This window comes from Nycticebus coucang, chromosome 22 (assembly GCF_027406575.1).
Source record: "Nycticebus coucang isolate mNycCou1 chromosome 22, mNycCou1.pri, whole genome shotgun sequence".
Classification (NCBI taxonomy): Eukaryota; Metazoa; Chordata; class Mammalia; order Primates; family Lorisidae; genus Nycticebus; species Nycticebus coucang.
The window spans coordinates 31494817-31517869 of NC_069801.1; the positions used below are offsets into that span (position 1 = coordinate 31494817).

General features: G+C 44.7%; 1 protein-coding gene across 5 annotated transcripts in view; it reads right to left on the reverse strand.

Annotated features, from left to right (window-relative positions):
• Window positions 1-23053, reverse strand: part of INPP5B (inositol polyphosphate-5-phosphatase B) — a 72838-nt gene that overhangs the window by 21169 nt on the left and 28616 nt on the right. For all 5 annotated transcript variants that reach the window (XR_008377042.1, XM_053577370.1, XM_053577369.1 and 2 more), the window contains 7 exons: window positions 12501-12597; window positions 8535-8702; window positions 7283-7384; window positions 5594-5708; window positions 5137-5253; window positions 3157-3344; window positions 750-861 (listed from right to left, as the gene is read on the reverse strand). Coding sequence is in view for 4 of the 5 variants with exons in the window: in XM_053577370.1 (XP_053433345.1) it covers window positions 750-861; window positions 3157-3344; window positions 5137-5253; window positions 5594-5708; window positions 7283-7384; window positions 8535-8702; window positions 12501-12597 (899 nt within the window). In the remaining variant the exon portion in view is untranslated. The remainder of the gene's footprint in view (window positions 1-749; window positions 862-3156; window positions 3345-5136; window positions 5254-5593; window positions 5709-7282; window positions 7385-8534; window positions 8703-12500; window positions 12598-23053) is intronic.

Below are 23053 nucleotides of genomic sequence, written 5' to 3' on the forward strand. Positions count from 1 at the left end.
TTCCAAAAAAAAACAGATGTAAAAAAGTTGAGATTCATTTTCTTCAATTAATTTGGATGGGGGGAAAAGATAATGGAAAGATTTAGACTAATGACAATACTAAGGTTATTAAAAGAGGGAGGATACAGACTAAAAACAAAAAGGACTTTAACAATCTCAGTAACTGACCACTTGAACAGGTTTGAAACGTAGCGAGAGGTGCAGCCAGAAGAAAGTCAGAGAGAAAAAGATTTCTCTTGTACTGTGAAACAGCTAATGCTCTGAGAAAGAGATGCAGAGTCAAACCTGGTGAACAGTAGACTACAACTGCTCCTGTAGAAAGTGAAGGAAGCCCCCTAGGAAGACTTGTCACTCACAGGAGAAGTCTGGAGAGGACGAAGGGAGCAGGGGGCTCATTCCAAAAAAAAACCCGATTAAGTCAACTTAAATTTACCAAGTACTTTCTTTGCAGAAGGCTGATACCCTTTTAGCCCCAACTTTAGAGCTCTGAATAAATGAATAGGAAAATAAATGAATCAGAGAGAGAGAGAAAACTCACTCTTGCTCCCAAAGAAGATGAGGTACCTCAGGAAAGAGCTGATGGGGAGACATCTGAGGAGGTAAATGCAGATGAAATGAAGAAAAGACTGGACAACATCAGGGGTACTTTCCAAGCTGAGGAAGAAGCAGCTGAGAGTTCGGAAGCCAGGCTTTTCTGTCCCTTACGAGGGGAATGGCTGCCTCAAGAGGGCATAGGTGGCCATCTGTACCTGATCATACGCATACAGGGTTTCAAAGGCCTTCTCTTCGATGAGCTTTTTCACTTTTTCCACATCCAGCTCTTCTATCCTGTAGTTGAGGTCCCCCAGCCATAAGATCACACTGTGAGGACAGAGCAAAAAGGTAACAGGGTTTAGGAGGGACTTTAACCTGTCCTATCCAGAGTGCTTCTGACAAAAGACCCTTGAAGTTCAGGCTCTTGGGAGCTGGGTATGGAAGCAATCAGCTGTTCAGGAAATGTTTTTCTCTTGCCATCCCATTTAACACGCTAGCATGCTGCTTACTCAATTATTGTGGCCCAAGTTCATTATAAACAGCCTTGAGTTCTATTCATATAGGGTTAGAAAGATAGTCTAATTAAAGATCTAAAAGCAAGGCAACCATTTACCCCATTACTAGAAAGAGGTCAAAAAGATTAAGAATTGGGAGTCATGGCAGTGCCTGTGGCTCAGTGAGTAGGGCGTTGACCCCATATACCGAGGGTGCCAGGTTCAAACCCGGCCCCGCCAAACTGCAACAAAAAATATAGCCAGGCATTGTGGCAGTCGCCTGTAGTCCCAGCTGCTCGGGAGGCAAGAGAATCGCCTAAGCCCAAGAGCTGGAGGTTGCTGTGAGCTGTGACACCACGACACTCTACCAAGGGCAACAAAGTAAAACTCTGCCTCAAAAAAAAAAAAAAAGAATTGGGATAGTCATGCCTATTGCCCTGGGCCTGAAACCAGATGATGCTATGATACCTCTGTGTACACTGCAGTCCACAAAACACACTCTTCATTTGTAACCAGGTTTTAGAAGCCTAACTGAAAAGAAGAAGAAACTGCATTTCACTGAAAGCACGATATTGCCGGTATAATGCTGGAGCAGTGGTGAACCTCTCTTCTAGAGCACAATTCCTCTGAAACAAAGCTTAACCTTCATTCCAGTGGCCTAATATACCACTGTACCGTTGCACTTGGCTATTTTTGCACTCCTGGGCAACAGGACAGGTGTTTTATTATACCCATTGCTTTGGGAAAAAGCTAACTGAAGGCTTCCTGATGACATCACACATCTCAATAATGCTCTGCCCAAAGTCAACACCCATGTCCTTAGAGAATCTACACAGCAGTAACACATTCCAAAATAAATGCACCCACCAGCTAAAAACAAACTAACACGCAGGCTGTGGCCTCACAGACTAGGATGCTGCAGGTTCACCACAATGGAAAAGCTCAGCAGCCAGTCAGTCCCTGCTAGATGCTCTGGGAGAGAAAGGCCATCATGTTGGCTTCCAGAACACCAAAGAGCTCCAGACAGTTCCACCGCAGCAGGCAGGATGAGGTGTGAGCTATGTTTACTCCCTGCAGACACCACAGCCTAAGTGGCTTCTTCTTCTTTATAAAAATAAGCAACATAAGCTTCAGCTGTTATCATGAAGTCTGAAATTCCAAGGGTTTGAATTTAGACAAATAGGAAGTTTTGGAGATAAGTGAAATAAAGAGAATAAACAAAAATTGGTACAAGGTGCTCTAAACAGTTGCAACTATAAGACCAAATGGAGGCAAACAAATGTCGTCCAAGCATCAATTACACATGCTCTGGAAAGAACAGACATAAAATCCTAAAACATACTTCTAAAAGCTTTGTTTGAGATGCTCACTATTTGGTTGCCTTCCTCCTAATGTTTGATTGGGGCAGACCCAAATTAAAATAAATCTTAAGCAGGATTCAGACTACAACATAGCCCTTAAGGGCTGTGCTGTCATTTCTCGCTGCTGAAAATAAAGTTGGCATTTTTTTTTTTTTGTGAGACAGAGTCTCACTCTATTGCCCTGGTTAGAGTGCCATGCCATCATAGCTCACAGTAACCTCAAACTCTTGGGTTTGAGTGATCCTCTTGCCTCAGTCTCCCAAGTAGCTGAAACTATAGACACCTGCCACAATGCCCAGCTATTTTTAGAGACAGGGTCTCCCTCTTGCTGAGGTTGGTCTTGAACTTATAAGCTCAAGCAACTACCCACCTCAGCCTTCCCGAGTGATGGGATTACAGGAGTGAGCCACTGCACCCAGCCTTAAAGTTGTTTCTTAGCTATACTTCCTTGCTTACTCCCTCAGCACTCAGGGATGCTTAGTCTCATACATGTGTCGGTAAATTTACATATTAAAAAACTCAAATAAAATAAATCCTTTACTTTTCCCAGGATGAATGATGCTTGAGAAAGATTCTAGAGGTCTGCCAGATGGCAAGTTAGGAAGCTAAACATTTCTAAGAGATTTAATCCACATGTAACTGAGAGCTGGCAGATACTGCCAATCCATAGTAGGAAGTCGCCCCAGCGACCTCCCCAACAAAAGACAGAGCCCAACACTCTGTACCGCGCATGCGGTGAACTGCACGGGGTAGAAGCCCAGACTCACTCGTGCCTGCTGATGGTGAGAGGGGGAAGGCTTGGGTCCACCTGACAAAACTGCATTCGCGAACAGATGTCTTTGTAGTCCTGGTTCCTCCTCTCATACTCTTCTGTATGGGCTGCCAAGTGAGAATTCACGATGCAGATGCTGGTGTTGTGGAACTGGAACCTGATTGCCACACCTCCTTTGTTACCCTATTAAAAGGATCCAAAAAAAATCCAATTCACAACTTGTTACAGTCATTCAAATTTACAGACTCATGCAAAGTAAAAATTATAGCTATAATTCCACTATAATAAAAATTTACATAAACCTTGGGAAAAAATAAAAATCTTTAAATCTTAAAAAAAAATAAAATAAATTCACAGATATTCTTTCTTTCTTTCTTTCTTTTGAGACAGAGTCTCACTTTGTCACCCTTGGTAGGGTGCTGTGGCATTATAGCTTATAGCAACCTCAAACTCGTGGACTCAAAGAGATTCTCTTGCCTCAGCCTCCCAAGTAGCTGGGATGACAGGCGCCGGCCACAATGGGTGGCTAGTTTCAGAGACAGGGTCTTACTCTTGCTCGGGCTGGTTTCAAACTCCTGGGCTCAGGCAGTCCACACACCTTGGCCTTCCAGAGTGCTGGATTATAGATGTGTACCACCGCAGCCAGCCTTAAAAATTCACAGACTTTCAAATGTGACTTAGGTAGGCACCCGTAGCTCAGTAGGTAGGGTGCCAGCCACATACACAGACGCTGATGGGTTCGAACTTGGCCTGGGCCAGCTAAAAACAAAAATGACAACTACAACAAAAAAATAGCCAGGCATTGTGGCAGGCGCCTATAGTCCCAGTTACCTGGAAGGCTGAGGCAAAAGAATCGCTTAAGCCCAAGAGTTGGAGGTTGCCGTGAGCTGTGACACCACCGCACTCTACCTAGGGTGGGTTCAAACCCAGCCTCAGCCAAAACTGCAAAAAAAAAAAAAAACAGCCCAGCTCCCATAGCTCAGCGGCTAGGGCACCAGCCACATACACCAGAGCTGGAGGGTTGGAACCTATCCCAGTCCTGCCAAACAACAATGACAACTACAACCAAAAACAGCCAGGCAGTGTGGCAGATGCCTATAGTTTCAGCTACTTGGGAGGCTGAGGCAAGAGAATTGCTTTAGCCCAAGAGTTTGAGGTTGTGGGTGGTGCCTGTGGCTCCATGAGTAGGGCACCAGCCCCATACACAGAGGGTGGTGGGTTCAAACCCAGCCCTGGCCAAACTGCAACAAAAAAATAGCTGAGCCTTGTGGCAGGAGCCTGTAGTCCCAGCTACTCGGGAGGCTGAGGCAAGAGAATCACCTAAGCCCAAGAGCTGAAGGTTGCTGTGAGCTGTGACACCATGGCACTCTACCAACCGTGACATAGTAAGACTCTGTCTCAAAAAACAAAAAAAAATGTTGTGTCTTAAATCATCCTTGTAATAATCTGGTGAGGTTATTATCTATATTTTACAGATAAGAAAACAAATCCAAGAAGCCAAAGTAACTAGCTGGTCAGTGGCAAAGATAAGTCCAGAACCTAGTTCTTGTAATCCAGTGTTCTTTTCACTAAATCACAGGCAAACCATAGATTCTCCCTTCTCCACACAAAACTAAGTTCTTGCAGAAGAACCTAAAAATAGAACTTTAACAGCCTCAACAAGGAGAAGAAACTGCAAACCCATTATCAGCACTTTTTCTTGGTGATCCAACATAGTTTCTACACATACTTCATGGGTTAAGTGGGAGGCTTGAGTGTTGAGTAAATATGAGGACAGGTGCTAGTTGGGCAAGTCAGCCAGCAACATGGATTTCTAAATAGTCTGCTCAATCTAGCCCTGCTTGAGGGTACAATTCACCTTGCAGTGTTGGCACCCTCAGAGTGGGACACAGTTATTGCTTCATGAGAAGAAGCTTGGTCAAAACACTAGAGGTCAAAGTCTATACTGTGCCAAACACATCAACCCAGGACTCACCATTCTCCCCATGATTCCTGTGCCTACAGTCTCAGCTTCCACTTCTGAGATATACGCTGCATGCTCCTGTTTGACGTATAACAGCAGCATAATCCCAACCAGGCGGATGAGCTTCACCTAGAAAATGGAGCCAAAGAGTCATGTCATAGCATTAAATAGAAGTTGAAAACAGGAATAAATAACCCAAAGGGAAAGTGGTCTGGAAGCTGGCTGAGATATCAATGCATCTTCTCGATGCTGGAATACACAGTATCACCTTCTCGACTCACAAGCAGACTACAAGATAGCCTATGAGCCTACAAGGGCCAAGACCTTGCATCTTCCCCCCAGAGGCACCCCTTCTGGAGAACCTGGGACTGAAAATAGCAGGTTAGTTAAGACTCTCATAAGATAAAGGTAACAGAAAAGGTGGAAAGTATCTTGGAATTTCCCTCTATGGCAACAAGTCGTCTCTCACCTTTGCGTATTTGGCATCAGAATGAAGACCCTCTGATACAGCTTTAAACCACTCTTCCTCCCTTGGCGTATCATGAAAGAAAAAGGCTTCCTTACTCAGATCAAGCTCCTGGAACCTAATGGAGAAGCAATCCATTAGATAGCAGAGAAAGGTAACATGCAGACAACATTCTCTCACATTGGTTTAGGTATGTAAGCCCCAGCTTTCTAGCTAAACTGTAAAACCCTCAGGACGGAAGAAAAATAAGCACTCAGAGCCAAAAGACTAACTGCCAAGGAACTCACCAGGTGCTTTCGCCAACACCAGCCCACTCCCTCTTCAGGTCTAGCCTATGAAGTAGTTGTCCCCACTTTATATCTGTGGTCCCCACTTTATATCTGTGATCCCCAGCTCACACAAGCCCCACCCAGCAAACTGGGATTCCAGACCAGTAAAATTGGAGAAAGTGTTAGTCCCAGCTACTCAGGAGGCTGAGGCAAGAGAATCGCCTAAGCCCAGGAGTTGGAGGTTGCTGTGAGCTGCGTGAGGCCACGGCACTCTACCGAGGGCCATAGGGTGAGACTCTGTCTCTACAAAAAAAAAAAAAATTGGAGAAAGTGTATCTTTTGGTTTTTTTTGAGACAGAGTGTAGTGTTGCTCTGTTGCCCAGGCTAGAGTGTAGTGGTGTCATCATAACTCACTGCAATCTCAAACTCTTGGGCTCAAACAATCCTGTCTCAGCCTCCTAAGTAGTTGGGACTATAGGTACCTGCCCATACCCAGCTAATTTTTTCTAGGTTTTTTCCATTTGTTTTGTTTTGTTTAAGAAATGGGGTCTTAGGTGGTGCCTGTGGCTCAGTGGGTATGGCGCCAGCCCCATATACTGAGGGTGGCAGGTTCAAACCCGGCCCCGGCCGAACTGCAACAAAAAAATATGTGGGTGTTGTGACAGGCACCTGTAGTCCCAGCTACTCGGGAGGCTGAGGCAAGAGAATCACCTAAACCCAGGAGTTGGGAGGTTGCTATGAGTTGTGACGCCATGGCACTCTACCAAGGGCTAGAATGTGAGACTCTGTCTCCAAAAAAAAACCAAAAAACCGGTGTCTTGCTGTTGCTCAAACTCCTGAGCTCAAGTGATCCTCCTGCCTTGGCCTCCCAGAGTGCTAGGATTATAGGTATAGGCCACCATACTCAGATCTGTATAAATTCTAAATTCTAGCTCTTTCCAATATACCACATGAGCTGTGTTTCATCTCCCCACAAATAGTGCTCTATACAGTGGTGAGAGGATAGTTCTTTTTTTTGAACCCTCCACCCCCAGTATATGGGGCTGGCACCCTACTCCTTGAGCCACAGGCACCACCCAGGATAGAACTTTCTTTAGCTAACCTTTCCTTCCTGGCAAAAGATATTTTTGCTTTATGACAAAAAGTGGTGAATGTCTAAGCAATTACATTCGGTTTACAATGTGCTGGTTTTAACAGAGGGTTACACTAAAAATTAAATATTAGCATTTAAATGCCAGGCATAGCAGTTTAATAGTGCCAGACATTAGTTTACCATGAAGAAGACTATTGGAAAGGCAGCTGTCACTAGGCACATGCTCCTTCTATAATTCCTTCACCTGTGAACACTCGGCTGCATACTCACGTCCCCATACCTCAGTGTTCTTGACCATGGAGAGATGACTAGGAGTAAAGCCCTACTCACCCAACACAATACACATCTGGGGCCTGGATATCGCAGCTCAGCCAGGGCCGGAGGCATTCTTTGGGGGACTGTCCGTTCACATTGTATGTTCCCACAAAAAACCTGTCATCAAAGAGAATCAATCAGTAACTCAGAAGCACCATGGAGATGACAGGGGAAAGCATTTTATGCTGATTCATGCTGGCTTTAGTCACTGTGGAGTGACATTTTAAGACATAAGAAATGTCATATCTGACCCAGACTGGTGACTGCAACATCAAGGGACAAATTGCCATCTGCCTAATAGCCGCTGCTTTTGTGACAACAACTTTAAAGAGTACAGGCCTACTCTGAACTCTCCCACTTCCCTTAAGCAGCCATCACCAAGCCATCATCTACAAAATGATTCTCTACCCTGTTCATGGTACTGAAATGAATAAATGAAAAGTACCTTGGGAATTACTCTTGGCAGGAAAACACCGCCAGTGTTCAAAAGGCTGCCTCTTCACCATAACTCACTGATTAGATCCCTGGAAATAATGTTACTTGTCTTGTAGTCCTGATGCGATGATTTTAAAAGATCTAGACGAATCCCTGCAACCCTTATTCAGTTATCTTGCCTAAAAAGATTACCAACCACCAACTAACTTAATTTTAAATGACTTTCTTCAAAGGCCCAGAATGACCAAGGGAGTGTAAATCCTCGGAGGGACACAAGAGTCAGGATAGCATTCCTTTTTCTGTATCCATTTGTCTCTGTGAATATTTCTGTAACTATTTGCAAGTTGTGTCACTCTCAGTACCCCATCCCAGCCATATTGTCTGCCCAGGAAAGGCACAGAATAGATGCCTGTTAATGAAGAGTGAACAGGATCACTCATTTTGAACATGAAGGGAGAGATTCTTTTTTTTTTTTTTTGAGACAGACTCTCACTTTGTCACCCTTGGTTGAGTGCCATTGGTGCCATAGCTCACAGCAACCTCAAACTCTTAGGCTCAAGCGATTTTCTTGCCTCAGCCTCCCCAGTAGCTCGGACTCCAGATGCCTGCCACAATGCCCGGCTATTTTTGTTGTTGTTCTTTAGCAGGCCTGGGCTGGGTTCAACCCACCAGCCCCAGGGCATGTGGCCAGTGCTCTAACCACTGAGCTATGGGCGCCCAGCCAGAGGGGAGAGATTCTATAGAATAATCTGCTTCCAAACCAAGGGTATTGGAGGGAGGAGAGGATTCCAGAAAGCTAAATGATCATTTTCCTTTGAAAACAGTTACCTACCTGAAGTTCTGGATATAGGTATAATCCTCTTCTTTCTGTACTAGATGTGATTTCACAATTGTGTCTCGCAGTCCAAACTTCTGCATTGATAAAATATGAGCCTTGTCTGATACTGTGATCGTGGAGGAGCGAACCATGTCAGTAATTTCAGACTTGGATTTAGACTGTCTAGAAAAACAAATACATTCTTTTTCATATGTTGATGAGTCTTTCATAGCAAAACAAACAAATACAAAGCTAGAAGTTCACCCCCCACACAAAGCATCCGAGTTACTTTGGAGGCCAAAATAAAATTTGTTTACTAAGACACCACTATTTCTATGTGAGATTTAATGAACTTATATGTTGCTAATTGCACAGTATATTGCTCCAGAGGGTTTTCAGATAATAGAGTCACAGAATCTCAGAACAGAGAAGGGGACCGTGAAGATAATTTAATGTAATTCCTTGATTTTCTTTTTCTTTCTTTTTTTTTTTTTTTTTTTTGTGAGTCAGAGTCACAAGCTGTTGCCCTAGGGTAGAATGTCTTGGTGTCACAGCTCACAGCAACCTCAAACTCTTGGGCCTAAGCAATTCTCTTGCCTCAGCTCCCAAGTAGCTAGGATTAAAGGTGCCTGTCACTAGGCCCAGCTATTTTTTTTGTTGTTGTTGTCATTGTTGTTTTAGGTGGCCCAGGCCAGGTTCAAACCTGCCAGCCTTGGCATATGTGGCCGGCGCCCTACCCTCTGAGCCCTGGGCCACAGCCCATTCTTGTTTTTTTGAGACAGTCTTACTCTGTTGTCCTGGGTAGAGTACCAGGGTGTCAGAGCCCACAGCAATCTCAAACTCTTGCGCTTGAACAATCCTCTTCCCTCAGCCTCCCAAGAAGCTAGGACTACAAGTGCCTGCCACAATGCCCAATTAGTTTTTCTATTTTTATTAGAGACAGGGTCTTGCTCTTGCTCAGGATGGTCTTAAACTCCTCAGCTCAAACAATCCATCCGCCTCAGCCTCCCAGAGTGCTAGGATTATAGGCGTGAGCCACCATTCCCAGCCAATTCCTTCATTTTTCAAATGAGAAAAATGAAGATCAGTATCATCAAAGATTTGTCCAGGTAGGCCGAGCATGGTGGCTCACACCTATAATTCCAACACTCGGGGAGGCCGAGGCGGGTGGACTGCCTGAGCTCACACGTTCAAGCCCAGTATGAGCCAGAGAGAGAATTTGTCTGTAAAAATAGCCAGGCATGTGGTGCCTATAGCCAGCCTATAGTTCCTACTACTTGGGAGGCTGAGGCAAGAGAATCACTTGAACCCAAGAGTTTGAGGTTGCTGTGAGCTATGACACTACAGCACTCTACTGAGGGTGACAAAGTGAGACTGTGTTTCAAAAAAAAAGATTTGTCCAGGGGGATGATGGCAGAGTATGAGATTAGAACACAGACTCCTGGACGAAAGCAAAGGGAAAGCTGAGTACTGTGGCTCATGCCTGAAATCCTAGCCTTCTGGGAGGCTGAGACAGGTGGATTGCTTGAGCTCAGGAATTTGAGACCAGCCTGAGCAAGAGCAAGACTCCATCTCTACCAAAAATAGAAAAGTTAGCTAGGCACTGTGGTGGGTGCCTATAGTCTCAGCTACTTGGGAGGCTGAGGCAAGAGGATCACTTGAGGCCAAAAATTTGAGGTTGCTGTGAGCTATGATGACACCACAGCACTATAGCAAAGAGGAAAAAAAACAAAACTCAGTCCTGCCAGTGCTCTTTCTGGACTTTAGTGCTTCATATAACAAGGCTATAACATCTTCCAGGTCCTCTGACTTAATAATTCTACTTCCACATATGAAATAGAATAATTCCATAGGAATAATCCAATATAAAAAAAAATTTTTTTTGAGACAGTGTCTCAAGCTGTTGCCCTGGGTAGAGTGTTGTGGCGTCACTGCTCACAGCAACCATGAATGCTTGGGCTTAAGTGATTTTCTTGCCTCGGCCTTCCAAGTAGCTGGGATACAGGCACCAGCCACAATGCCTGGCTATTTTTTGGTTGTAGTTGTCATTGTTGTTTGGCAGGCCTGGGCTGGATTTGAACCCGCCAGCTCCGGTGTATGTGGCTGGCGCCCTAGCCGCTGAGCTACAGGCACTGAGCCCCAAAATGAAAATTTATATTTCATTATTAGTTGTGTACTACTGTATAATCATTCTATAAATCAAATGTCAACTTGAGCAAAATTTGACATATTTACCTAACAGAACCCTATATAATAGCTAACGGAACATTTGTTGAAGGTTACTTAATGAACTAAGAGATATAAAGTACTTAAAATGGTTTCTGACACTGAATAAATGCCACGTTTGATATTACTATCATTATCTACATACTAATTAAGGCTATGTAAAAATATATCTGTGTACTGTGATAACTAAACAGTGAATTGAGAATGATAGATGTGGCTACATTTACTTTTCAAGAATTGTTCGTTGCTGCTTAAGTGTATAAATAAAATAATGACACAAATAAGAAAGTGAATTTTAGCCGGGCGTCATGGCAGGTGCCTGTAGTCGCAGCTACTTAGGAGTCTGAAGCAAGAGAATCGCTTAAGCACAAGAGTTAGAGGTTGCTGTAAGTTGTGACGCCACAGCACTCTATCCAGGGTGACACAATGAGACTGTCTCAAAAAAAAAAAAGAAAAGAAAGTGAAATTTTTGGTGTTTTTCTTTTTTTTTTTAGAGGCAGAGTCTCACTTTATCGCCCTCGGTAGAATGCAATGGCGCCACACAGCTCACAGCAACCTCCAACTCCTGATCCTAGGAGACTCTCTCGCCTCAGCCTCCAGAGCAGCTGGGACTACAGGCGCCTGCCACACACCTAGCTATCTTTTTGTTGCAGTTTGGCTGGGGCCGGGTTTGAACCTGCCACCCTCGGTATATGGGGCCAGTGCCCTACCCACTGAGCCACAGGTGCCACCCTGGTGTTTTTCTTTTTAGAGACAGAGTCTTGCTCTGACACTTAGCCTGGAGTGCAGCAGAGCAATCAGAGTTCACTGAGCCTTAAACTCCTGGCCTCAAGTGATCCTCCCACCTTAGCCTTCCCAGTAGCAGGAACTACAGGTGTCCACCACTGTGCCCAGCCACAAATGAAGTTTTATCTTGACTACACGATTCTGATTACAATCTGTAGGGGGCAATGGAGTACAGAGTAAATATTAATATAACAACATGGGGTAGGGGGAGAAAGAAGTAAATAAAAAAGGAAAAAAAAGTGTCTTCAGTTAGGAACTTCTAAAGGAATGAAAGGGAAAAGTCAAAACTTTTTTTAATCTTCTTCATTTCTAAGGCAAGGTTAGACTGCCAGTTTCAAACCCTGGATCAGCCACTCATTAGTTCTGGGACACTGGGTGAGATATATAACTTCTCACTACCTGGGTTTCCTTAGCTGTGAAACAAAAAAAAAATTATTCACCTCTTAGGTTAAAATAAGATAATCCACGTAAGAACATGGTGCCTGGTATACACTGAAAGTGCTCAATACATATCAGGCAATATTAAGAACAGTTCTTATGGCCAGGCGCAGTGGCTCACGCCTGTAATCCCAGCACTCTGGGAGGCCAAGGCGGGTCGATTGCCTGAGCTCACAGATTCGAGAGAGACCAGCCTAAGCCAGAGTGAGACCTCATCTCTACAAATAGCCGGCTATCGTGATGGGCACCTGTAGACCCAGCTACTTGGGAGGCTGAGGCAAGAGAATTGCTTAAGCCCAAGAGGTGGAGGTTACTGTGAGCTGTGATGCCACCACACTCTACAGAGGGGGACAAAGTCAGACTCTGTCTCCAAAAAAAAGAAAAAAAAGAAGACGATTTCTTAGGCCAGCTACCCTGGGACAAGTTTACTTGAGGTACTAAGCACAGTAATGGTCTCAGTTCTGTAGTGAGGAAAACCTCAGTCCTAAGAGGTACAAAAGAGCTGTATCTCTTTTGGGAGAGTTGTATTACCTTGAGAGCAAGTTTTCTGGTTTATCCTGATTCCTGGAGCTTTGGTCCACAGGTAGACCTTTCCCATTTGGCCTTGAACTGCCAAAGTTAGAACCGCCTAAAGAGAAGGGGAAGGAATTAAAACACACTTACATATGCTTATGCTTTAATATATAGACCAGAACTTATCAATCTGTAGTCTAGGAAGCACAGGTAGTCCACAAATTGCTTCCAAGCACAGGAAAGGCCTATGCTGGTCTCTGGGTGAAGTCCCGCAAAACATACAGAAAGAAAAAGGGAAGTATTTAATCTGATTGTTTTCACTTCTGAAACCATAACTATTCCAGCCAGTCTAACTCCCTTTTTCCGGAGGCAGAGTGTATTATAGAAAACAGAAAACTATGAAACCCAAAAACCTGTTTTGTCATCTGCTTTACCATCTGTTGGCCTTCCGACTTTAGGCAAGCCAACTGATTGTTCTCAATCTCTGTAATTTGACCTATCCTGTCTTCTTCACAACCTTACCATAGGATCGAATAAGTTGACATGTGAGTAGGCACTTTAAAAGCCACACAATAGACTCGGCACCCGTAGCACAGTGGTTATGGCGCCAGCCACATAGACCGAGGCTGGCAGGTTCGAACCTGGCCAAGGCCAGTTGAACAACTGCAACAACAACAAATGACAATTGCAACAAAAACAACAAAAAATAGCCGGGTGTTGTGGTGGGTGCCTGTAGTCCCAGCTGCTTGGGAGGCTGAGGCAAGAGAATTGCTTAAGCCCAAGAGTTGGAGGTTGCTGTGAGCTGTGACGTGACAGCCCTCTACCAAGGGCAACATGGCGAGACTCTATCTAAAAAAAAAAAAAAAAAGAAAGAAAGAAAAAGATAGCGATCTTGTTACAATCCACTGCAAGTGACACTTGAACTCCAAGAAAAAGGCAAGGGTCAGAGACCTAAAATTGGAAAGCATCTAAGTGCTCCAGGGAATAAGACGTGCTTGTCATTGTAAACAAACATCCTTGGAAACCAAAGAGTCCAAGGACTCTCAAAAAAGAAATTAAGTTGTTAAACAAAAATAAACCTGAAAAAGAAAATTAATCTGCTAATAACTTCTCTGTTCCTTAAAAGTCAAATCTCTTGTCAACAGGGAGCAACATGAAGAAGCTGCAGAGAGATGCAACTTCAATACCCAAGTTACAGGAGGTGTGATACATCACTGAAGAATTTTGCTCTGACAGCTATTACTAAACATGAAATTCTGAACCATGCTCTTCACATGAACCAGAGAAAAACAATCATTTAGAACATGGAAATAATCATACTTCAATGCCTCTAATCAATCACCAAGTGCTGTAAATTGAGTATTTATACATCCTCTGCAAACTCATATGTTAAAATCCTGACTTCAAAGGTAATATACTAGAAGGTGGGGCCTTTGGGAGGTGTTTAGGTCATGAGGGTGGAGTCCTCATGATTTAGATTAGTGCCCTTATAAAGGGATGAGGAGACCAGAGTTCACTCTTTCACCAAGTGAGTGCACATCAAAAAGACAATTGTCTAGGAACCAAGAAGTGAACCAGAAAATGAAGTTCCCACCACCTAGATCTTCAGACTTCCCAGCCTCTAGAACTATGAAAAATAAATCTCTGTTGTTTATACTCCACCTAGTCTATGGTATTTTGTTATAGCATCTAAATGAACTAGGACACCAAGGCCTTTCAATTTTGTTTCCTAAATGCCTCTCTAATCAATTGATTCCTATCCCCAACGTCACTGTACTAGTCCAGGTGACCATCTCCCTTAAGTGACTGTAAAAGCCTCAACTCATCTCCCTGCCTCTTTTCTCACCCCACGCTCACCAACCCAATGTCTACACAGTAGCCATGGGATATTTCAAACAAGTACATCTGATCACATCACTTTAAATCTTTCCAAGACTCCCCACTGGATAAATGCAAATACCTTCTTATAGTTGCCTAGGCTCGTCCCAGTCTGGATCCTGCCCACCCTTTGAGCCACATAACTCAAACAGTCCTCTGGCCCCTGCCTCCTGATGCCATGCCGTACAAAGATGTCATCAGAAACTGACTTCCCTCTTCCTCACTCTGCTTTATATGACTAACTCCTACCTATCTGAACCCAGGGGTCAGCAAACATTCTTTTCTTTTCTTTTATGAGACAAAGTCTCACTTTGCTGCCCTCGGTAGAGTGCCATGGCATCACTACTCACAGCAACCTCCAGCTCTTGGGCTTAGGCGAGTCTCTTGCCTCAGCCTCCCGAGTAGCTGGGACTACAGGTGCCTGCCACAACGCCTGGCTATTTTTTGTTGTTGTTGTTGCAGTTTGACTGGGGCCAGGTACGAACCGGCCACCCTACTCACTGAGCCACAGGTGCCGCCCAGCAAACTTTCTATAAGGGGCCAGAGAGTAAATGTCCTAGGCTTTGCAGGCTATACAGTCTACGTTACAACTATTCAACCCCGCCAGTGCAAAAGCAGCCACAAGCATGGCTGCACTGCAATGAAATTTTATTTATAGACACTAAATTTTTGAATAACATATAATTTTCATATATCATAAGCTACTACTCTCTTTTGAGTCTCTTCAAACATTTAAAAATATAAAAACTATTCTTAGCTCATGAGCTGTACCAAAGCAGGTGGTAGATTGAATTTGGCCTACGGACTGCAATTAGCCAACTCCTGCTGTAAGCCATATTGTAGAGGTCATTTCTTCCCAGAAGCCTTCTTTGACCCCTCCTAGGCTGATCAGATGCCCTGACACTGCTGTTTCCATAGCTTGTTGTAATTCTCCCATTGGAGTTGACAGCTGTGATGGTTAACTGTTTTTTCTTCTTAGTCTGTAAGCCAAGGATGTAACATCTGATTTATTCACCACTGTATCCACATCAGCACACCAGCCAGCACATGATAAGCAGCATAATCACTCAACAATTCAATAGAAAATACTAGATAAACATGATTCTTTCTGTGCCTTATATGAATACATGATATCTAAGTTCAAGTCTACAGCATTCTTTTGGAACATTTGAGGTAATCTTCCAATCGTCTCCAGCAGACAACAAACATAAGAAAGGGAGAATGAGAATAGGTTCTGTCTCGGGTTCTACTACCCCCTGGTTGCTTAGTAATTATTATTTCTGGTAATCAAATCCTCAAATGGATTCTACTTCTTTTGCTTTGCTTTCACTAAGCTATAAAGAAAGCTTAAGGAGGGCGGTGCCTGTGGTTTAGTGGGTAGGGCGCCGGCCCCATATACCCAGGGTGGCAGGTTCAAACCCAGCCCCAGCCAAACTGCAACAAAAAATAGCTGGGCATTGTGGCGGGCGCCTATAATCCCAGCCACTCAGGAGGCTGAGGCAAGAGAATCACCTAAGCCCAGGAGTTGGACGTTGCTTTGAGCTGTGATGCCAAGGCACTCTACCGAGGGCGATAAAGTAAGACTCTGTCTCTAAATAATAATAATAATAAAATAAAACTAAATAGTCACCATATGATCCAACAATCCTAGGTACTTACTGATTTGAACATTTACATTCCCATAAAAACTTGTATGTAACCAGGTGTGGTGGCTCCTGCCTGTAATCCTAGCACTCTGGGAGGCTGAGGCAGGTGGACTGCCCGAGCTCAGGAGTTCAGGACCAGCCTGAGCCAGAGCAAGACCCCATCTTTAAAAACAGCCAGACATTGTAACAGACAACCATAGTCTCAGCTACTCGGGAGGCTGAGGCAAGAGGATTGCCTGAGCCCAGGAATTTGAGGTTGCTGTGAGCTATGATTCTATGGTACTCTACTGAGAGTGACAAAGTGAAAGTCTTGTCTCCAAAAAGCCTTGGCAAATAGGAAACATTGTATTTTATTTGTTTTATAGGAGAAACATTGTTTGATAATCAATTCTTCATATATAATTTTTACTAAGGTATAATTAACATACAATAAAATGTTTTATAGATTAAAAAAACTGTATATAATTACAGCAGCTTTATCATAACTGGAACCAACCAAGATGTCTTTATTAGGTAAATGGATAAACAAACCATGATAGATCCATTAATGAAATATTATTCAGCAATAACAAAGAAATGAGTTATCAAGCCATGAAAAGGCATGAATGCTGACTGGGTGTGGAGGCTCACGCCTGTAATCCTAGTATTCTGGAAGGCCAAGGTAGGTGAATTGCTTGAGCTCAGGAGTTCAAGACTGGCCTGAGCAAGATGGAGGCCCCATCTCTACTAAGAATAGAAAAACTAGCCGGGCACAGAGGCACACACCTGTAGTCCCAGCTACTCAGGAGGCTTAGGCAAGGGGATTACTCAACCCCAAGAGTATGAGGTTTCTGTGAGCTCTGATGTCACAGCACTCTACCCAGGGCAACAGAGCGAAACTCTGTCTCAAAAAAAGAAAGAAAGAAAGAAAAGAAAAGACATGAATGAATCTTAAATATGTGCTGCTACATGAAAGAAGTCAGTCTGAAAAGTTTACATCCTATATGATGCCAATTATACACATCCTAAATAAGGAAAGACTGCAGAGATGGTAAACAGATCAGTGGTTGACAGGAGACCTGGGGGTGGGGTTAATTCTGGAAGAAACTGAAAAGATGGCTACCTGACACTATTCATGGGTTTCAAAACCCACAGAAATTTATAGCACAAAGAATAAACCTTAATAAATGCAAATTTTTTTTTTTTTTTGTAGAGACAGAGTCTCACTTTATCGCCCTCGGTAGAGTGCCGTGGCATCACACAGCTCACAGCAACCTCCAACTCCTGGGCTGAAGCGATTCTCTTGCCTCAGCCTCCTGAGTAGCTGGGATTACAGGCGCCCGCCACAACGCCCAGCTATTTTTTTGTTTCAGTTCGGCCGGGGCCGGGCTTGAACCCACCACCCTCGGTATATGGGGCCGGAACCCTACAGACTGAGCCACAGGCACCGCCCAATAAATGCAAATTTTAAAAAGTCATTTAGATCACGGGGCCCTAGGGTAAAATGTAGAAAATGATAAAAGACTAACTATATCACAAATGTATGAAACAACCTCATTGAAGAGGGTATGGGAATCTAAAATTGTTTTAAAATTTAACTTTTTTTTTTTTTTTTTTGAGACAGAGTCACTTTGTCGCCCTCGGTAGATTGCTGTGGTGTCATAGCTCACAGCAACCTCAAAAACTTGGGCTCAAGCGATTCTCTTGCCTTAGCCTCCCAAGTAGCTGGGACTACAGGCACCCACCACAACACCTGGCTATTTTTAGAGATTGGTTCTTGCTCTGGCTCAGGTTGGTCTCGAAGCTGTGAGCTCAGGCAGTCCACCCACCTCGGCCTCCCAAGTGCTGGGATTACAAGTGTGAGCCACCGCACCCGGCCCAAAATTTAACTTTTTATTTTGAGACAGAGTTTTGCTCTGTCACTCTAGGTAGCATGCATTGGTGTCATCATAGCTCACTATAACTTCAAACTCCTAGGCTCCAGTAACTCTCCTGCCTCAAGCCTCCCAAGTAGCTGGGATAGCACCTGCCACCATACCCAGCTAGGTTTTGTGTTTTTACTAGAGATGGGGTCTCACTCTTGCTCAGGCTGGTCGTGAACTCCTGAGCTCAAGTGATCCTCCAGAGCTTAAGTGATCCTCCTGCCTCAGCCTTTCAGAGTGCTAAGATTACAGGAGTGAGCCAATTGAGTCCAGTCAAAATTTAAATTTTTATTAAAAAAAAAAAAAAAAAAGGCCAGGCACCGTGGCTCACACCTATAATCCTTGCACTCTGGGAGGCTGAGGAGGGTGAATTGCCTGAACTTAGGAGTTTGAGACCAGCCTAAGCAAGAGCAAGACCCCATCTGTAAAAATAGCCAGGCGTTGTAACTGGCACCTGTAGTCCTAGTCCCAGCTACTCAAGAGGCTAAGGCAAGAGAATTGCTTGAGCCCAAGAGTTTGAGGTTGCTGTGAGCTAGGACACCACGGCACTCTACCAAGGGCAACAAAGTAAACTCTGTCTCAAAAAAAAGGCAGGCCAGGTGGGTACCTGTAGTCCCAGCTACTTGGGAGGCTGAGGCAAGATAATCACTTGGGCCCAGGAGTTTGAGGTTGTTGTGAGCTATGACGCCATGGCACTCTACCCCAGCGTGACAGCTTGAGACTCCATTGCAAAAAAAAAAAAGACAGGCCAGGTGTGGTGGCTCAAACCTATAATCCTTGAGCTCTAGGAGACCAAGCCGGAAGGATTCCTTGAGCTCAGGAGTTCAAGACCAGCCTGAGCAAGAACAAAACCCTGTCTCTACTAAAAAGAGGAAAAAAAGCCGGGTGTTGAGGCAGGTGCCTGTAGTCCCAGCTACTTGGGAGGCTGAGGTAGGAGGATCACTGGAACCCAGGAGTTTGAGGCTGTTGTGAACTGAGCTGATGTCATGGCACTCTAGCTTGGGCAACAGAGTGAAACTCTTTCTCAAAAAACAAACAAACAAACAAACAAAAGAGGCATATCGGAGACCGAAATCAAGACTCTGAAAGGTTAGGGCCCAGCACAGTGGCTCACACCTGTAATCCTAGCACTCTTGGAGGTCGAGGTAGTCGGATTGCTTAAGCTCAGGCGTTTGAGACCAGCCTGAGCAAGAGGGAGATCCGGTTTCTAAAAAATAGCTGCGAGTTTCTAAAAAATAGCCGGGCGTTGTGGTGAGTATAGTCCCAGCTCCTCAGAAGGCTGAGGTAAGAGGATGGCTTGAGCCCAAGAGTTTGAGGTTGCTGTGAGCTATGATGTCACAGCACTCTACCAAGGATGACAAAGTGAGACTCTGTCTCAAAAAAAAAAAAAAAAAACTCTGGCGGTGCCTGTGGCTCAGTAAGTAGGGTGCTGGCCCCATATACTGAAGGTGGCAGGTTGGAACCCAGCCCCAGCCAAACTGCAACAAAATAATAGATGGGCCTTGTGGCGGGTGCCTGTAGTCCCAGCTACTCGGGAGGCTGAGGAAAGAGAATCACCTAAGCCCAAGAGCTGCAGGTTGCTGTGAGCTGTGATGCCACAGCACTGTACCAAGGGTGACAAAGTGAGACTCTTGACTCTAAAAAAAAAAAAACTCTGAAAGGCTTACCTAGTCTGTGACTCCCCTCCCATCCTCTTCTCAACCCTGTGCAATCAGGCCTTTGTCTCCAGTACTCCATGCAACTGCTGCGTTGAGGTTACTGACCACCTTCAGGTTGCCAAACCTAAAGGTCAATTCTCCGTTTTCAGCTTCATCCACTTCCACCTCTTTGGTGGTCTTGGTAGATGATTCTTCCCTCCTTTAGTAAATACTTCCTATAGTTCGCCATATCTGAACAAAGTCCCTCCTATCTCCAGAGCTCATTTAGCCTCACAGGTGTAAGACTGAATGCTGATTACCCCCAAATTTCCATCACCAGCCCGGACCTGCCACTGAGCTCCAGATTCTCTACTGAGTCATCTTCGGCTGGGTAAATGGCACATCACTCAACCGGCTGCTCAGAGTAAACACCTAGGACTCACCCCTGTCTCCTCCCCACACACACATACCCATACCGAAGTCATCAGCAATTCAAGCAAGTTCTACCTTTAAGAAAAAAAAACGAGGGCAGCGCCTATGGCTCAGTCAGTAAGGCGCCGGCCCCATATACCGAGAGTGGCGGGTTCAAACCCAGCCCCGGCCAAAACTGCAACCAAAAAATAGCTGGGCGTTGTGGCAGGCGCCTGTAGTCCCAGCTGCTCGGGAGGCTGAGGCAAGAGAATCGCTTAAGCCCAGGAGTTGGAGGTTGCTGTGAGCTGTGTGACGCCACGGCCCTCTACTGAGGGCCATAAAGTGAGACGTCTCTACAAAAAAAAAAACCAAAAACCCCAGAAGTTCTCACCAAGACCACTGCAGTGGCTTCCTTACGGCTTTTTGTGGTTTGAGTACACTCCTAGGGTTAGTTTTCCATGTAGCAGCCAAAATGAACTTTAGGGGGAGGAAAAAGTACATCGGAGTATCAGATGAAGTAACTTCCCTGCTTAAAACATTCAAATAGATTCCCATCACACTGTCACATTCAGAATAAAATCCAGTCCCCTCAAGAGCCTTGATAAGGCTCTACCTGACCTGGCCTCTCTGATGCCTCTCCAACCTGACTTGCTGCACTCCACCTCGCTTAGCTGAACCCTGCCACGCTTCCTTTCTGGCTGTCCCTGGAGCATGTCAAGCTCATTCTCAACTCCGGGCTCCACTCTTGCTAGACCCTCTGCCTAGAGTGCTTTCCCTTCAGATCTCCACACTGAGCCCTCCATCCAGGCCTCTGTTCAATCTCAGAAGCTTTTTCTGACACCCTAACAGTCAGAGGCCCCAGTGCCTTGTACCATTCTATCCCCTTATTCCAGAGCCTCTTAAATGTGCCAAGTTCACAGTGCCCTACTGTCTCCATAATTTTCTCAAGGCACCTCCAGGCCAAAATAAATGCACAACAGTTCTTCCTAAGCAGTTAAAGCCAAATAATACGTATTTAAGCCCTCCCAACTTAATAGTACTTTCAAAAAAAAAAAATACACATAAATAGAAGAAAAACATTTCCATTTAATTTTTTATTTTTTTCTGAGACAGTCTCACTATGTCGCCCTTGGTAGAGTGCCGTGGTGTCACAGCTCACAGAAACCTCCAACTCTTGGGCTTAAGCGATTCTCTTGCCTCAGCCTCCCAAGTAGCTGGGACTACAGGCGCCCACCAAAACGCTCAGCTATTTTTTGGCTGTAATTGTCATTGTTGTTTGGCAGGCCCTGGGCTGGGTTGGAACCCACCACCTTTGGTGTATGTGGCTGGTGCCCTAGCCGCTGAGCTACAGGTGCTGAGCCATTTCCATTTAATCTTAACCACAATTACTCACTAACAAAATGTGTATACCTGTTGAGTATTGCACAACTTCTCAAATGTTAGAATCAGGTTAGATACCAAATGCGCAATTTTCTTTTTTTTTTTTAGAGCCAGAGTCTCACTTCGTTGCCCTTGGTAGAGGGCTGTGCCATCACACAGCTCACTGCAACCTCCAACTCCCGGGTTTAGGCGATTCTCTTGCATCAGCCTCCCGAGCAGCTGGGAATACAGGTGCCCAGCTACAATTTCTACAATTTCCCACATTGGTTTTTGTACAGCACTTGTTTTTAATCACAGCAGCTACCAAAAACCCAACTTTCCAAAGATATGATGTCAATCAAAAGGAATGCAACACCCTATTATATTGAAACTGAGAACTACCTTGAGTAGTGGCTCACGCATACAATCCTAGCACTCTGGGAGGCTGAAGCCTAGCACTCTCGTGCTTGAGCTCACAAGTTTGAAATCAGCCTGAGCAAAAGTGAGACTCGTCTCTACTAAAAATAGAAAAACTGAGGCAAGAGGATCGCTTGAGCCCAAGAGTTGGAGGTTGCTGTGAGCTACGACGCCATGGCACTCTACCCAGGGCAACAGCTTGAGACTCTGTCTCAAAAAAAAAAGTTTACTTGGTTCCAACAGATCTCTGTTTATCTTGAAAATGTTACATCTCCCACAGTATCCCTGTGAATCTCACTGCAGGGTCCAGGGTAGCTTAGCACACAATTTGGGAACTATATATCTGCTTTTTAAAAAAAAATTCCCCCTTAGCACTAACACCATTTGTTATTCAATTTTATATTTATTATTATTAGATGCCATTCCCACTAAAATGTAACCTTTGCTGGGCATGATGGCTCACATCTGTAATTCTACCACTTTGGGAGGCCAAGGCAGAAGGATCACTTGTGGTCAGAAGGTCAAGACCAGCCTGGGCAACACAGTGAGACCTGAGACTCCGTCTCTACAAAAAAATTTGAAAATTACCCAAACATGGTGGCGCACACCTGCAGTCCCAGCTATTTGGGAGGCTGAGACAGAATCTCTTGAGCCCAGAAATTTGAGGCTGCAGTAAGGTAGTATCATGTCACTTCACTCCAGCCTGGGCAACAAACAGAGCGAGACTCTGTCTTAAAGAAAAAATTTTAAAATAAAAAAATAATTATGAGGCAGGGACTTAGTATTCTTTATGCTACTTCCCTGAGACATAGAACACTACCTGGTGAGCGGCGCCTGTGGCTCAGTCGGTAAGGCGCCGGCCCCATATACCGAGGGTATATGTTCAAAACCCGGTTCAAACCCGGCCCCGGCCAAACCGCAACCAAAAAATAGCCGGGCGTTGTGGCGGGCGCCTGTAGTCCCAGCTATTCGGGAGGCTGAGGCAGGAGAATCGCCTAAGCCCAGGAGTTGGAGGTTGCTGTGAGCTGTGTGAGGCCACGGCACTCTACTGAGGGCCATAAAAGTGAGACTCTGTCTCTACAAAAAAAAAAAAAAAAGAACACTACCTGGTACAAGGAAGGCACTTGATGTGTGACGTGCAGCAAAGTACCAGGAAACTTAACATCCAGCCATACCATTACCTTCCTGTGTGACTTCCTCTCTTTGGGTCTCAATTTCTTTGCCTCTATGTAGGGACTTTAATGTACATATATAATGGGGCTTTACAATAGGCAAAGGCACCTGCGCTTTCCAAACCGAGGCATTATGATTAAGTGCTATTT